Raw genomic sequence first — 15497 nt, 5'->3', positions numbered from 1 at the left:
TAGCGGGGGGATCTCGCGTGTGTTGCCATCATCGCCACAAAAGCCACGGGCACCGACCGATAAAGGGGCACCTCGCCGTGTGTTGCCCTCGGGGGCCATCCATTTTGGCCATCCATTGTTGGCGTTCGGCGGCGTCGAAATGGGGCCAGGCCATTTGGGGGCGACCTCCGGGCACATTTGGCTCGCTCGCTGTCGGTGGCCTCTCGGGGCGAGCGGTTCTGGAGCTGGCTGGAGGGCCGCGCTGCGTTATCTTCACGATGGCCATCGTTTGCGTTTTTGGGGAAAGTGGAATAAAACTTGGGCGACGCCACCGGGGCCATAAATCGTGAATGCGGACAGTAAAGGGGGTCGAAGGCGTTGAGTCGGAAATCCCTGCAGCGCGGTGCACAAATTTTGACCACAGCATGCGTGGAGGTTGGTGCCGATCCCATAGTGCAACTTGGGGTGGAATGCGACGGATGACGGGGTGCCCGGGGAGTCCGTCTTTGATTGGGCCGCGGGCAAAATTTTTCAAAATAAATAAACGACAACCTTTTTACCGTCCTCATCTATTAGTCATCTGCTGTGGCCGTTGGAGCGGTGCTGGCCCCATTTTGGGTAGCGCAGATAGCCGCGGACTCCCCGTGGCCTCGGTGGCCCCTGATTTTGTGATGAGCTTGACCGATGCTCTGGGTTGAGGGTCCCGGTAATCTAAGCCGGATTGACCAATCTGGCCGAATCCGAGATGTCTGAATTTGGAGTTCGATTATTGGACGCCCATTAAATTACATCCTTAATGGCCGATGCCTAATCACACTGCCCAGATCACGAGTGGATTGATTTAGTGTTGAATTTTCGTCGTTTCATTCGCAGATTTCATCTCTCTACCGTGTTAAAGGAATGCACCTCGACATCGGTGCAAAATCTTCACTGTCCATCTGGAGCAACCGTTCAGGCCGACCCCGACTGTTCTGTGTGATTGAAATGCAATCTCAAAGTTGATAAGCTGCACCGTTAGCGAGTTCGCATCCGTCTACTCCGCTGAAAGGGGAAACAGTCGCCAGATCTTCCGAATGTAGTCGCCTCGATCGGACCGCCTCCGACAGCCTGTGCCATAAACGGACGCAATGGACTAGATGGAAAGCTAGCCGCTAAAAACTGACCCGTTACTCACCCGACAGTGGTTACTCTGTTTCGTACAAAACCGAATGTGCCGTTTGGAGATTTCTGGTGTAGTTTTGTGGTCTCGCGCATGAGACTGTCGATCAGAGTGATCGAAAGTTTTGCAAAGCAAAGCAAAGGAAAAGAAACTTTGAATTTAGCATTTAAACAGAGCCAAGAGTATTGGCCATCGGATGGCAGTATCGTTTTAACCCGTATATCCAAGGTAAGAACCGCTTCACTTTGTTTGTTATGGGGATTCAATCACAAAGGATAGTTGAAATGTATTAGGTTTATAAATATTAAATGCACTCACTTTGGACTGAGAAATGTTTCGCATGGCGAAAAGGGTTGCTTTGATTGAACTGAAGGGCTGTAGTGCTGCTACAAACGCAAACATTGGCCAACTTCAGTGTCATTTGGTCTGTCGTTCGATCGGAGTGCTAAATTTTGTGTGCTAAAAATTTGAAAGTAAGTTCTGTCATAAAAGGTGAATTAACAAGCGAATAAAACGAAATCGACCAATAAAACTTATTAAAAGAGATCAAAGAAGCTTGATGTTCAAAATTTTAATAGCAAAAACATCAATTTTGGCCAACGGTTTAAAAGAGGATGGTTAGAATTTTTAACAAGAATATTTTGACATATTTGTTTGAATCACTTCTGTTAACGATAATTACGTCGAGTATGAACAAGTAAAATTAACATACATTGAATTGTTATGAATAAAACAATTATTTAATTTATTTTATTCACGAACAATTAAAACATAACCGATTTGAACCGGTTTGAATCGGTTTTACAAATTGATGAATGCAAGTTTACTACTGAAGCGATATGTCGATCCAAAATCGAGTAATCGAAAAAGGATCAAAGAGTCCTACGGCTAGCTTGGGTTCAATCGAAGCAGTTATAAATCAGCGACAGAGAATGCGAGTAGCACATTTTCCCGTGTTTCCAGCGAAAAAAGTCTTAACAAAAAGAAGTCTTTTTTGCGATTTACATTTCGAAGGACGTGACTACATTCCAGTGCTCGAACCGAGAAGATAACCAATGCGGCAAAGTAACGAAAAAATACAATTCCCAATTTCGGCATCAACATTGGGGCCATTGGATGGATGGTGCGGTTAATACCAGGCCCCCCAGTTATTAAAGCGGATTAACAGATGGCGGATCGAAGGTGTGTCCGGAAAGCAGCCCCGTGGCAAGGGCCACCGAGTGGTTGCGAAGGGCTTGCACTTTCAAACGGCCCATTGACATTGAACGCGGGCGAAGCGCATAAATCATGGCCCGATCGGAGTGTCGGCCGGCCGGCCAGTCGGGAAGTGAGATATTTATACGTATTCCTCTTGCCACCAGCACGAACGTTGCCTTCGCGCCGTACACCGTTAGGCGAGGCCGGGTCACCGACGTCGCGATGCTGGCTGTTGGTGGTGGAAGTGATAACAATTTATTGCAATATTTATTGGCCCCGACGACGATCACCATGCGAGGCGAGTTTCGGAGCGAACGAAGGGACCTCTCACGGAGCGGAGCGATTAATGTTAATTCCGAAAAATCTGAAACATGCTACCCAGCCAGTGGATTGGCCATCAATTATGCTCCCGCCATAGGTAGTGATAAGAGCAACATAAGACAGCTCAGTGAAGGGCCCGTGTCGAGGGAATCCGTACGGCTTAGAAAGGCGATTCGAGGACCAAACTAATGTTCTCTCTTTCTCTCTCATTTTTCTGCCGTTCTTTCCAGATATTAAATATTGAATTTGAGTAAGACGCTGATAAAGCGACGAACCGCCTGCAAGGACCTTCCAAGGGGAGTGCAATAAACTAAACGGATTCCCGTCCCGCTTTGTTCGTCGGGTCAGGGGCTGCGTATAAAGTGCAATCAGAAGAAAAAAACAAAATGTCCTCCTCACCGGAAATGCATCACCAGCATCAGCAGCAGTCGGGGGAGACGGCCGCCCCACTCACGGTGGACCTCAAATCGAGCGCAAGTGGGACGCCTCCGCCCGAGCTCGCCACAATGACGAACGTCAGCGTGTTGGACCTGCACAAGGACTACAACGGGGGTGGTGGTGGTACGGGTGGCACTGGAGCTGGCACCGCCACCGCCAGTGTCAGCTCGCCGAACATGGGCCACGAGGTCGCCACCGATATGAGCGTGGTCGTGGATGACGGCACGACGGAGAAAGTGTACGACAAGGAAACGAACACGGTCTACGTCTACACGACGGCTGCCGGCGGGGTGGGGGGCCACAAGCTCGTCACGAATGGGGCCACCGGGGGACATCAACAGCAGCAGCAGCAGCAGCACCACCACCATCATCACCACCACCAGCCGCAGCAGCAGCATCAGCTGACGACGATCGTGCAGGCGGTGAACGGTCAGCAGCAGCAGCTTCCTTCACCGACGCAGATCCACCACGCGGCATCGGCCGACCACGGCCCGGTGTCGGTGGTGGAGCAGAACCTGCTGCACGCCCGGCTGATCCAGCACTCGGAGGATCAGCAGCAGCAGCAGCACTTGCAGCAGCGAATGTCGCCGGGTCAGCAGCAGCACCAACATCAGATACACCCGACCGAGGGTGGCTGCATTGCCGATGGGCACCGGTTGCTTCCGGCCACGATCAACAGCAATGACAACGGGGGTGGTGGCACCGGGGGCGCCAGTGGTCCGGTCGCTGATGATGGTCAGCAGCAGCACCACCATCAGCATCACCATCAGCATATAGGGCGCCTGGCGTCGCCTGACCACGAGCAAGGCGGGCTGCGGTTGCTCGAGGACAGTCACATCCAGCGGCTGCTCGGCAACCAGGAAATCATCAGCCGGGAGATCATCAACGGGGAGCATCATATCATCACGCGCAACGAGCACGGCGAGACGATCCTTACCCGGATCGCCATCTCGACCGCCGACCAGCTACTCAGCCGGATGGACAACAACATCATCTACACGACAACCGGAAGCCCGGGTGGTGCCAGTTCCGGTGGTGGTGGAACTGGTGGGCCGCAGGAGCAACTGCCGACCACCGTGCTGCAGTACGAGAAGGATGCGGACGATAAGCACCATCAGCCGGGCGATCACCAGAACCAGCACATCGCCCACTCGAACTCGCATCATCATCAGCAGCAGACCGCCATCTACACGACGGCTGCGGCGGCTGCAACGGCAGCGGCCGTCCCTTCCGCCGATCCGTCGCAGGCGAAACAGATCGTCTACACGATCGGTGGCGGTGAACCGAAGAACGTGATCTACGGCGATCCGAAGGCGGCCATGCCACACTTTGAGTCCATCCCTGGCGCCGCCGGTGCTGGCTCCGGCGCAGGTGGTGGGGCTGGGGCAGGGGGCGCTGGTGACGATGACAAGCCCCAGATCGACTACGTCTACAACGACGGCAGCAAAACGGTGATCTACACCGACCAGAAGGGCCTGGAGAGCCTGTACGCCAACAACGAACTGGGGTTGATCGACGGCACGCAGATCGTGGTGCAGGGCAACCTGCAGTACACGCAGCAGCAGGGTCCGGACGGGACCACCGTGTACGTCGTGTCGTCCGACATGAACCCGGAGGACATCTCCGGCCTGCAGCAAAGGTGAGTCCTGCGCTCGGTCACTCGATCGTAACGCGATCGTCTAATCACTGGCCCTGAATCATTTTCGCAATCGCTTCGGATTGCAGTGCACGGTGGGGCAATTAAATTCTGGGATTGAAGCCATTTTTAGGGAATCCTTGCGATGTCCTTTCAACTCAACACATTTCTCAGAGTGATCCGATAAGTCTCAAAGGCTTTCAAATGGCTTCCTTTTAACTTTCTCCGCTTTTTCGGGAATTGTAGCAAGTGTGAATCGTCAGTCTCGTTGGACCGAGATAATGTTGTTGTTCTTATTATCCTTATAGAGATTTTGAGCTTGAAGCTTTTTCAGTTCAGCAGGTGCTTAATACGACTCTGTTCATAATAATAATAATGTCCATAATCTGTCTAATAATACAAAAATAGTTATAATAGAGAAACAGAAAGTAGAAAGTGACGCGGTTACAAAACCGTGTGAATTGTGAGTAAAAATCGACTACAAAAACATCACATAAATGGTTCACCAGAATTGCGGTGTATCGATCGGATTTGCCGAAATTTTTTTCTACGTTTTTATTCTACGGATCGACTTCTCGCTGCTTTCGCACCGTTGTTGACCATTCATAGTCATAACCTATTTTTAAAACCTTTTCATTGAAGGTTTCTGTCGCTATTGATGAATGCTTCGACAAAGTTGAAGCCAAACGGAGCTACGTTTAAATACAGTCTCAGTACCGCAATATAGTTGCCGCACTGTATGTCGCGTAAATAGTCCTCCCTTTTTTATCTCAAAGAATCGCCGAGGTGCACCGAATGTGAATTTAATCAATTATTAAAATTGCTTCCTCGAACGCGCCCGCGGCATGTGCGGTGTGGTGTTCCGACGATCGATCTATGCTCGATCGCTCTCGCTGCTTGTGCACAACGGCATATTTATCCGAGTTCCGTGAGTTAATTGGAAAGGTACAACCCACCGGTCACCGATTCACCGGCGACCCGCGATAGCGAAATGGACGCGGAAAGACCAACTATTTCTTATCGCAACCGTTGATTGATTGTAAATTCATGATCAATTTATCAAGCGATGGCCGCGAGGTCGGTACCGTGAGAGCGGGCCTGGGATGGTGCCTGGTAGGCAGCGAAGGTTGGCAATAAAGTGACACCATGCGACGGGCTCTCGGGAACGTGACGGACTAGCACCGAAACCATTTTCGTTCGACCTCGCCGTGGCCCCTGTTTGGAAGGCGGCGGAAGGCCCGTCCAAGGATGCTCTCCTAGCCCTCCCGGTGGTGGGGCACAAAAGGGAAGAAAGGGCAGCCGGACCGCAACCGTCGGGCTTGCGGCATTGTCTCGGCAGAAAAGGGATGCTGTAAGCCAAGGACAGCCCATCGTGCGGAGTGAGCGACACGGGCGAAGAGTTAGAGCACGGTCAGGCATGTTTTTATGCGCAAGGAGCGAGAAAGAGAAAGAGAGAGAGAGAGCCGGCGAAGCATCAGCACGTCCAGCGTCGTGCCCGTTGCAACAGGCACTGACAACGAGATAATGATAATGACACAATCGCAAGACAATCGTTAACGATGTTATACATAAATAAATTCCAAATTGGCGTGCGAGTGTCTGGCGGTGCGATTGGGAAGGAATGGAGCACCGTCGGGCACCCCCCGGTCCGTCTTGGGTTGGGTCCTCATTACGAATTCATGCAACGTTTTTCGCATTTACAATCGTCAACGTTCTCATAATAACCGGCGGCTTGTGAATACTAATTCGATTGAAATTAAACATCGAATAAATTTTCGATAGGAAGGACGGCCGCGCGCGCGCATGTCTGTGTGGCCCTTCGGGCACTCTTTCTCACGGGGGCCCGTCCCCTCGGGTTTGCTTTTGTTTGTTTTCTGCGCTCTGCGTGTGTGTTTTAATGTGTTTTATTTCCGCGGATAATATTTGCGAACAGCGAGGCGAACAGCATCAATCGAATTGATTGACTTTGGCTCCGTGTGCCGAACGGTTCGTTCCGTTTGGTTCGTTTTGTTTTGTTTTGTGCTTCCTCTTTTCTGCCTCACTTTCCGGGCCCAAGAACGAGCGAAAAGAATCGGTGGGCAAGAACCCCCGGACAAGTGGTCGGTACTTCCGTGCCCGGAGCCAGGCGGACGGTTCGTCGCTTCATTGACTGTTGCAGTCTTTCGTGCGCCGGATGGATGGTGATTTAATTTATGAGCACCTCCGCACGCCAAACGCAATGGCCGCGGACAGATGGCGGTTCTGACGGACGCAGGCGGCCGACAGCATCCGTCATCAGAGCGGACGCGGACACCGTGGAATGACATCTCGGATCGGGCGGGCCGCGTTTCTCGCGCTGTGCGCAGTTTGCGCGAAATGATAAATATGTTTGCATTGCGTTGCGCTTTTTTGTCGAAGCGTGCATTTTTGTGCCATTCTGTCTGCCCGGGCGCCCCACCCCCCCGCCTGCCTCAGGCCCCTCATTGAGGGACGTTCGTCCGTGTGACGGGAAATGTAATTGTCCTTTCCGGACAACACGCAGAAATGGTTGTCATTTCCTCGATGGTCCTCGACGCTGCTCGCGGATCGTTTCGGTAATGGAATGCTTCTTCAGAATGGATCCATTGTTGGATGTTTGTCCTGAACAGGGGGGCTGCCCGTTTGTGGACGTAAAAATTATTTGGAAAAATTAACAAGCACCTCACGGCCGCTGCCCTCATGGGCCACCTCACGGGTGGTGGTGATCGAGTGGAATTAAGTAGCAGCAAGGATGCTGGAGACATTCACGCGGTTGCTGATGGCGTGTCCCGAAACGCAGACTAGAGCCGTGGGCCAACGATGTTTAGCTGGCGCAAAATGGAGGAGCCGATTGGAAATGGCCACTCGGAGCCTGTCTGTTGAATGAGTAGTGCGATCGTTAATGGAAAGTTGACGACAGTCAATGACGCAGCTCAAGCCGCGCTTAACAGTGGCCGTCGCAATGGATCGCCGTTTATTCGAGGGTATTATAAACTTAACGACCAGCCGGTGGCTCATAAAATCCACCTCGATTTATTAATGGTACTGACCCGATTTATTGCACTCGCCTGTAAACAGGTTGAATGAGTGTTTGAATTTATTTTCGTATTCCCCCATTTAGTATTTTTAACAATTGCGTTTATATTAGCATAATTTTTCGCCATTTGACATTTGAATTTATGCTACTATTTTGCAGATGTTTGTCAATAGCTAAATATTATTTGGAATGTACAGCCGAGCAATTTCAGCACGTTCTTTTGGTGCGTACTGTTCCGTGGTTAAAATTTTACTGAAATGACGCTTCCAACGATCGGACAGTTAGTGTCAAAAATGCTTCCACTTCCGATTGCCCATCCTTTAGCACAAAATGTATGCTGAAGTACATTCAACCATACTAATACAGGGTGTTCCATCACAATCCAACTATTTAAATGTTGAATAACTTCGTTATTTTTAAGTTTATTTTAACAAATTGGCCAGATTCTAAAACTTTAGTCTATGCCATTTTAGTTATAGGTCATATTTATGGTAAAACAGCGGACAAAAATTTGTAGCGCTCTACATTGAAAGCACGAGGCGGAAATCATAAAAAATTCGGCATTAATATTATTTTAGATTTTATTTATTTATGAAATTCGGCATTAATATGCCGAATTTCTTATGATTTCCTAAAATTTCTTAATATGATTTCTTAATCTTAATAACGAATCATGACGAGTGGGATTAACTAGCAAACTCTTGTTTGATTTTCTTATGTCTTGATGTCAATGCACGGAAATATTTCAAACAGAAATAAAATTCCATGCTTCAAATACACTTCTAATGCTAACGATTCAACTTTACAGTTCCATGAATCGTGTTGATGAAAATCATCTCAACAAGGCATAGAAAACCGCCACGACAATCCAAATGCGAGCTCCACCCGGGATGCTGCCGCCGGTAGTTAGCTGGCCGGCTTGCCACATTGTTTGCGGTGACATTTTCTATGAATTATGTGTGCTTAGTGTCTCCCGCGCACCCTTTCGTAGCCCACGCCCCACGCCCACCAAACTCGAAGAGAGTCGCGTGGGAAGCCCATAATACGCCTTTGTTCCGCCCGATCGGACACGCTGCCGATCGTGTAAACGTGCCACCGGCATTCGCCAGCAACCCGGCACTCGCCGATCGACCCAGAAGTGTCACCCGTTTTGCTTTGCCCCGAACTGAACCCCCCTCCCAGGAGCGGGTGGCAAGGGCCAATTTGGTCCCTCCGGTGGCTTCATAAATCAAATATACACACCCGCGACTTGAGGTTTGTGTCTCGTTCCCTCGACCAGATCAACCTTTAGAAGGTCGCTCTAGATGGTGCAAAAACGGGGTAGGTAATTTATGTGCCGGGCAAACATAAATTAGATTCGTACTATAAAACCTATAACCCATTACGCCCGGTGTGGTGGGTTCGGTTTGCTGCCCCACCGCAAATGTGGACCGAGCGGCTCGATGACAAAACGCAACAATCCGACCGATCGGCCTGCCGGATTGTGGGGTTTTGTCCGGTGAGATCGGATCGGCTTCCAAGCCATTTTTTGAGCTAATTGCCAACAATGCCCGGTGTGAGAACCGGAGTGTGTCGTAGGGTCCCGCATGATCTTAATTTTCACTTAGCACGTCAGGTCAGCGGAGCATTAGTTGCGATCGACATGGTCCGGTGACGCAGCCGCGATGTCCATAAATCTGTCCAGGTGAAACCAATACCGTCGGAGTGCCTTTAATGCTCGGCGAAAACACGCAAAGTAGGAAATGTATGATTATTACTTTGGGTCATGTTTAGGCTGGTTTTGGATTGGCATTCTTTCGCCATCGCAGCGAAGGTCACGGAAGTACGGATAGCCAAAACATTATACGGATCACGCTTTAACATCATACGTCTAATGATTAGCGGGAATCCTTTTTTGGTTAACTTTACAAACTATGCGTCGCGTCCGTTAATTCCGAGCTCTAGTGAAACTGGCTATGCTCGGTATGTTCCACCGGAATCCGTGTTTTGCACATGTAAAATGAGCAAACTGACACCCGCCATACCCGCCATGGTTCTGGTAAGTGGCCCGATGTAGCGGCCCTGTTCCGCCCGGCCCGCCACCGCACCGACACGGCATGGCGTATGTTGCGATCGCACCCCGAAGCGGACAGGCACATAATTTATTGCGCGGTCACTTGTCGGATTCCGGCATCAAAACGCAAACCTACGGCCACGGCTAAACGGCGCGTTCGCGTGGTTGGGAAATCCAAACTTGCAAGAGCAAGAGAGCGAGAGAGAGAGAGAGCGAGTGAGGGCTTCGATAGTGGGCTTCCCTGGTCACATACATACACACGTAGGGTACACAGCACGTAATAAAGTAAGTGCGCCACGCTAAATTCTCGTTTAGGACATGAAAAATAAATTAAATTTTACCCACAACTCGCGAGCGCGCGGGCACGAGCGCAGCAACCAATAGACAGGCGTAGCGTTGTGTTGCCGGACGGGTCCGTCGAAACCGTGCGAAAAGGGACGACAGGCGCAACTTGTTTGCGCAAACATCCGAATAGATTCGTTAAAGCGCTTGAAACGAAGCGCAAAGTTTGATGGTTGCGACTTAGAGTGCGGACATTCGCAAAGGCAAATCGGCGCCCAGCATGTGGGAGCCGGGAGTGTGATTGGCGTCCCGGGTTCATGGGGGTTTTATGATCCACGAGAGGGGAGGGCTTGCGAGGGTTTGCGTGAGGCTTGGCTCGGGCGTGATGGATCGATTAGTTTCTGCGCATAAAACCGCGTACAGTGACATATTTTATAACCTTTTGACAGCTTAACTACCGCACTGGCTCGTGATGGCTCGCGTCGATCATACTTTTAGTCATTACCAGTCGTTTCAGGACATCTTTTTAGAGAGCGCTGTAACGGTCTGTGGGGAAAAGCATAGCAGCGCTCGACAGCATAAGATAATAATTTAGAAAGAGAAACGGGACTTTAAAATTATCATAAAAGGACATTTAAAAAATCATAAAATCATAGCCGTGGAGGCCACCTGGGGCTCAAAACAAACACCAGGACCCGGTGGCCACGAGAAAATGAAACGCTTAATGGAGGATCGCCTCGCACGGCCACGGACTTCTTAAATATTCTTAACAAGTACCCGAAGATAAATCGACACCCATTTCTCACCTCCGATTAACGGGTGGCCCTTTCGAACCCGTGTGCACCGTTTGTTTACCCGTCCCGTGGCACCCTCCCCTCAGGGGCCACCGATCGGCGGTGGGACCGACGGAACATTACGTGTAATGATTTCATTTAACGCAAAACGGGTGAAATAATTTTCCGACTTTTCCATCCCCTGCCATCGTGAGTTCACTTTGTTTCTGTCTGTCTGGCTGCCTGTGTGTGCGTGAGTAAGGTCGGTTCCGCACTGGGCCGGAGAAGGAAGGAAATGATAAGATGTACGGCTTCCCTTCCAAGGGCCAGGTCGATCATTTATTTCCGAGTGCAATTGGCGTGCAGTGCGCTCGGCGGCGTCGTGGCCGTGCGAAGCGAACTTCATCATCGGCAACCGAGGTTGCCTAGGACGTGCATTAAATTATGTTGATCGATGCTTTCGATCCGTCTTCGCCGCCCGGTCCGGTGACGGGAGCCTGCCTGCGCCCATTCTCACCGAGCGTCAGGACTGCCGAGTGCGCCGATGAAGTGCATTTCCTTTTTCCTTTTTTTTTTTGGTTTGCTTGATAGCTTAGCAGGGTCTTCCGTGGGGTCAAAGTGAAAGGATTATGGCATATTTAACGCTTTCTAAACCACGGGATACAACCACGGGACCGGAGGACCAGTTATCTATTAACTCTGACAACCGGCATGTACTTCATTTCTCTACGCATGTCTCGCTCGCTCTGGCCGTAGAATGTTTCCTGCGTTGCTGGGCGCATATTTGGATTCCTAAACGGGGCCATTACTCACGGTGCGCTGGTCCGTTAAATGGAAGTTAAATTATGTTTGCATTGTGTTCGGGTGATTCGGGTCACGCGGATGGCTGGAAAATTCTTCCAACTGATACGGAATATTCGTCGCGATCCAATCGCAGCCCATCAAAACAATTACCTTACACCAAACATCCTTTTCACCGTTGTGAACCTTTTTGTGAACAAGCTGTTTTCGAATGTTGATCCACGGTCCGCCTCTCCAACCGGCGAGGCTCAGATCGTTATCAATTTTTATTGCACCACCATCGTAAAGTGCGTGCGATGCGATTGATGAAACGGGCCGGCACCCTTTGCAAAAGTGGGGTTTAAATTGACCGCAAAAGACGCGCCACGACGCCACCGGATCACCATCATAATCGGGACCGTAATTATACCCGGAGCTGCGGACGAAACACGAGATTACCACCGCACGCACCGCACGAGAATTTTATTATGTCCTGCAGATCCTTCGTTCGGGGCCGCCCGATGAAGTGGCAAAACGGGGGTTCAAGCCGATCAAGAGGTAATCAAGATCGTTCCGTCCGGGCAGGCCGTGTCGTGGTTTACCGCAGGAACTTCGAATTGACGAATAACATAAAAAAGTCCACCGGCAGGTTGCGGGCAGGTTGGACAGTTTTCGGTTGAAATTCAATCCCCAACCGAGCGGGCTTTTCGGCGAACTTTTCGATGGTTGCACCTTCGTTACTTCATCCCGCAACCGGATCAGACCAGGGTTTCTGTGTTTTGGGTTAGCTCGCGACCGCTCGTTTTTGGAAGGTTTCTCGTTTTGCACGAAATTCAAAATTATTGCCAAACCGATTTCGGTGATTTTTGTGACGTTCCGAATCGGTCACACTTTTTGTCCGCTCGTCAGCCACGTCCGGGGGTCTCTCTACGGGAAGGTTGGAAGCAGTGAAGCGCACGCAACCGGCGGCCTCCATTGGCTGTCTTTAATAACGATCATCGACGAGGCGACGAGATAAGACCAATATTTATCTTGCTGAGTGAAAAGAAACCGAGCACCGAGCTCGGTTCCCGAAGACGTCAGGTCTCGACAAAGTCAGGTGCGGCACGGTATAAAAAACGACACCACCACCGCCCGCATTGATGACCGCGAACGTGAAATTTCCTTAAATGGAGTAAAAGGAGAACCCACCCCGAACATGGGCTCCGTGAATGCGATTATCATTTATCGTTTCGGTTTTTAACCGGGGCTCACGGTGGCTCACTGTGGTCATTATTATTTGCCCACCGTCCACCACGAGGATCCTGCATCGTCGGGGATCCTGCCAGCGCGATCAAACTCCCATCACGGACCGCGTCAACCTGCAAGCCCCGAAGCGCGCCGGTTCGGTTGGAAATATGTTGTTAAAAGTTAATTACCAATCGATAACTGTCGCCGATGGCTGCCCGGCCCGGCCCCGGCTCTGGGCCTTGGGAGCGGCCCAATAAAATGTGGTGCAGAGAAAAAAAAAAACGAACCGGGACAAAAAAAGAAGTGGAAAGGATTTTTTCGTCCGCCCCGAGGACAGGCGATCGTATATTGCTGCAGCGCGAGAGGAGTCGGAGGATCTGGATCATGTGGAGCAATGCAACGACCTGCCGACCAGAAAAGGCCATCCAAACACTTTGCAGTGGCCATCAAAACAACAAAAAAAAAATAAGAGCATCGTAAACGCAGCACTCGGGCGTCCACTTTGGGGTGCGCTTTATTTCTTTATCAGCAGCAACAGAGGTGGGACATGTGACGGCGCGCGAAGGATTGCAACCGCGAAAGAAAGTGGATCAAATTTAATATGCACGTAAATTTGCGACACACACAGACACGGGTGCGGGTCCGTTATTCATTAAAAAGAGAATTGGGACCCCATTTGCTTCAGATACGCGGCGCTTAAGGAAGTGGGCCATAAAAGTTTTATGTTCGGCGGGCGTATAAGTTTTTGGTGATGCTTTATTTGGCCAAACCTGAAGACGGTTGGTGCGCCGATTCTGTTCTGTCTAAACTTTCGTACAGGCTGTGGTTTTCTTTTACGAACTACGAACGAAAACTGTTGAGAGTAACCTTAAATAATAATGTAATCGGCGTAATCGCGGACGTCCACTTCCGAGCACGGTCGGGCGAAAGGAATTTTCTCCGGGTGACTCCAAACAAAGTGCAGGCTAGAGGCACAAATGGAGGCAAGAAATGTTGGAGGCATTCTTCCGATGTCCTGACACACAGTCCATGATTGCGTGCGCGTGCATGTGTGTGCTACTAAAGTAATTCGCAGGGCCGTTTTGAATAATTCATGAGCCAGCCAAGTTTCGCTTCCAAAATGGCCACACCGCGGCAGAGGGCGAAGATCGCCGTTGACGATCGTCGGGCTGGCTGCCGGCCACATGCGGGTTGGCCGACACCGACTGCGCTGGGGTGTAAGTTGCGTGAATGCAAAATGCGACATTCTCCTCGATTCGATTATGGCACTGGGCCGCATGCCGCAGCCGGGTCGCCGGGAAAGCCAACGCTTCCCGCGAAGGGATCTCGGGTGCAGGCAATTCACGGGACCCTCCGCGAAAGCTTCTGTCCCGTGCGGTCCGTGCGCCAAAATTGGTACTTGACCATCATTGGCCGGCGCGCGCAAACACAATCGGTGCCGGTGCCGCCATCCGATTGAGCGTGTGCGGGTGATCGTCCAAACAAAAGACTTGCCACAAGCGACGAACCTCACGCTTCTTCGGTTGCAAATCCCGGTCGGCTTCTTAAGCGCAGGACAAGTGAAGATTATTTCACTTACGCGGCCTGTCAGCCGAGAGGAGAGAAGATCGCGTTTCGCGGCCAGTAACGACTGTGGCGCATGCTGGGGGATTACATTTCCACTGCCTCGCCGCAGCACCGTCTTCGATCGTGGCTGCACAATTTAGACATTATTTATGAAAGCTTACTTAGGGGATGGCGTTTATGGGTAGCATAAATCATGCAAAACGGTTTTTGAGTAGAGGGCGCCTTACCCGGGGGCCATAGGATAGGGCCGTAGTAAGTGCCGAACGGAGTGCTCACCTTCGTTTTTGCCTCTTGCGTACATATCATACATCACCGAGCATGGTATTTTAGGCTGGCGCCTTGGGAGCTCCCGAACAGTCGTTTATGAGGCGTGTATGAGTTGAAATTGTCTATTGTTTTCGATGACGACAATACGTAAATTTTTGGCGGTAATTTCAAACTCTTTTCATTCGTAGTAATTAGCGTTCGCCCATTGATCAGGCCCAATTGTGGATTCCTTTCCCATAAAACCTTTTTTGTTGGGTAGACAACCATTCGCTGAACCCTTTTTGCGATATCTGCATCTTCAGCATTCTTAAGATCTTCAATTTGTTGTCTGTTAACGTTCTGCATTCACCGTTTCTCGTGGTTTTAGTAGCTCACGGTACCATCCTTTTTGGTCGAAACGATTTGGCTTAGCAATGGATGTGCCTACACCGGGTTCAAAGCCATGGTTGTTCGGGCTTTGGTTTCTCGAAATAAATCAATTTTTCATCGTCAGTAACTATTCGACTACCTTCCTTTTCGTCGAAGAAATATTTCACAAATGAGTTTGCAATGCTCCCTTTTGCATTTCGCTCAATTTGTGTGGTAGCCATTTTTGGAGCTTGGGACATTGAATATCCATTTTATTTATTTATTATTATTAGAACGGCTTAAAGATTTAAGGACGAGCCGATAGGGCATTGCTGTTCGGGACACATACGGTTTTTCTGCCCATTTTTGTTCTGCTTGGGACGGTTTTGCGCTCAACAATTCCTGCAATTCCTCGTCTTAGAGCCTGTTCACTG

The 15497-nt window shown here is 50.3% G+C and overlaps 1 protein-coding gene across 1 annotated transcript in view; it reads left to right on the top strand.

Moving 5' to 3' along the window:
* The first annotated feature begins 3042 nt into the window (after positions 1-3042).
* The window catches only part of LOC131205698 (protein grainyhead), a 118398-nt gene continuing 105943 nt past the window's right edge, over positions 3043-15497 (top strand). Inside the window, exons 1-2 of the mRNA XM_058197912.1 lie at positions 3043-3414; positions 3484-4733. Of these exons, the coding sequence (XP_058053895.1) occupies positions 3043-3414; positions 3484-4733 (1622 nt within the window). The remainder of the gene's footprint in view (positions 3415-3483; positions 4734-15497) is intronic.

Source organism: Anopheles bellator, chromosome 1 (assembly GCF_943735745.2).
Source record: "Anopheles bellator chromosome 1, idAnoBellAS_SP24_06.2, whole genome shotgun sequence".
Classification (NCBI taxonomy): Eukaryota; Metazoa; Arthropoda; class Insecta; order Diptera; family Culicidae; genus Anopheles; species Anopheles bellator.
This window is presented reverse-complemented; position numbering and strand designations above follow the sequence as displayed.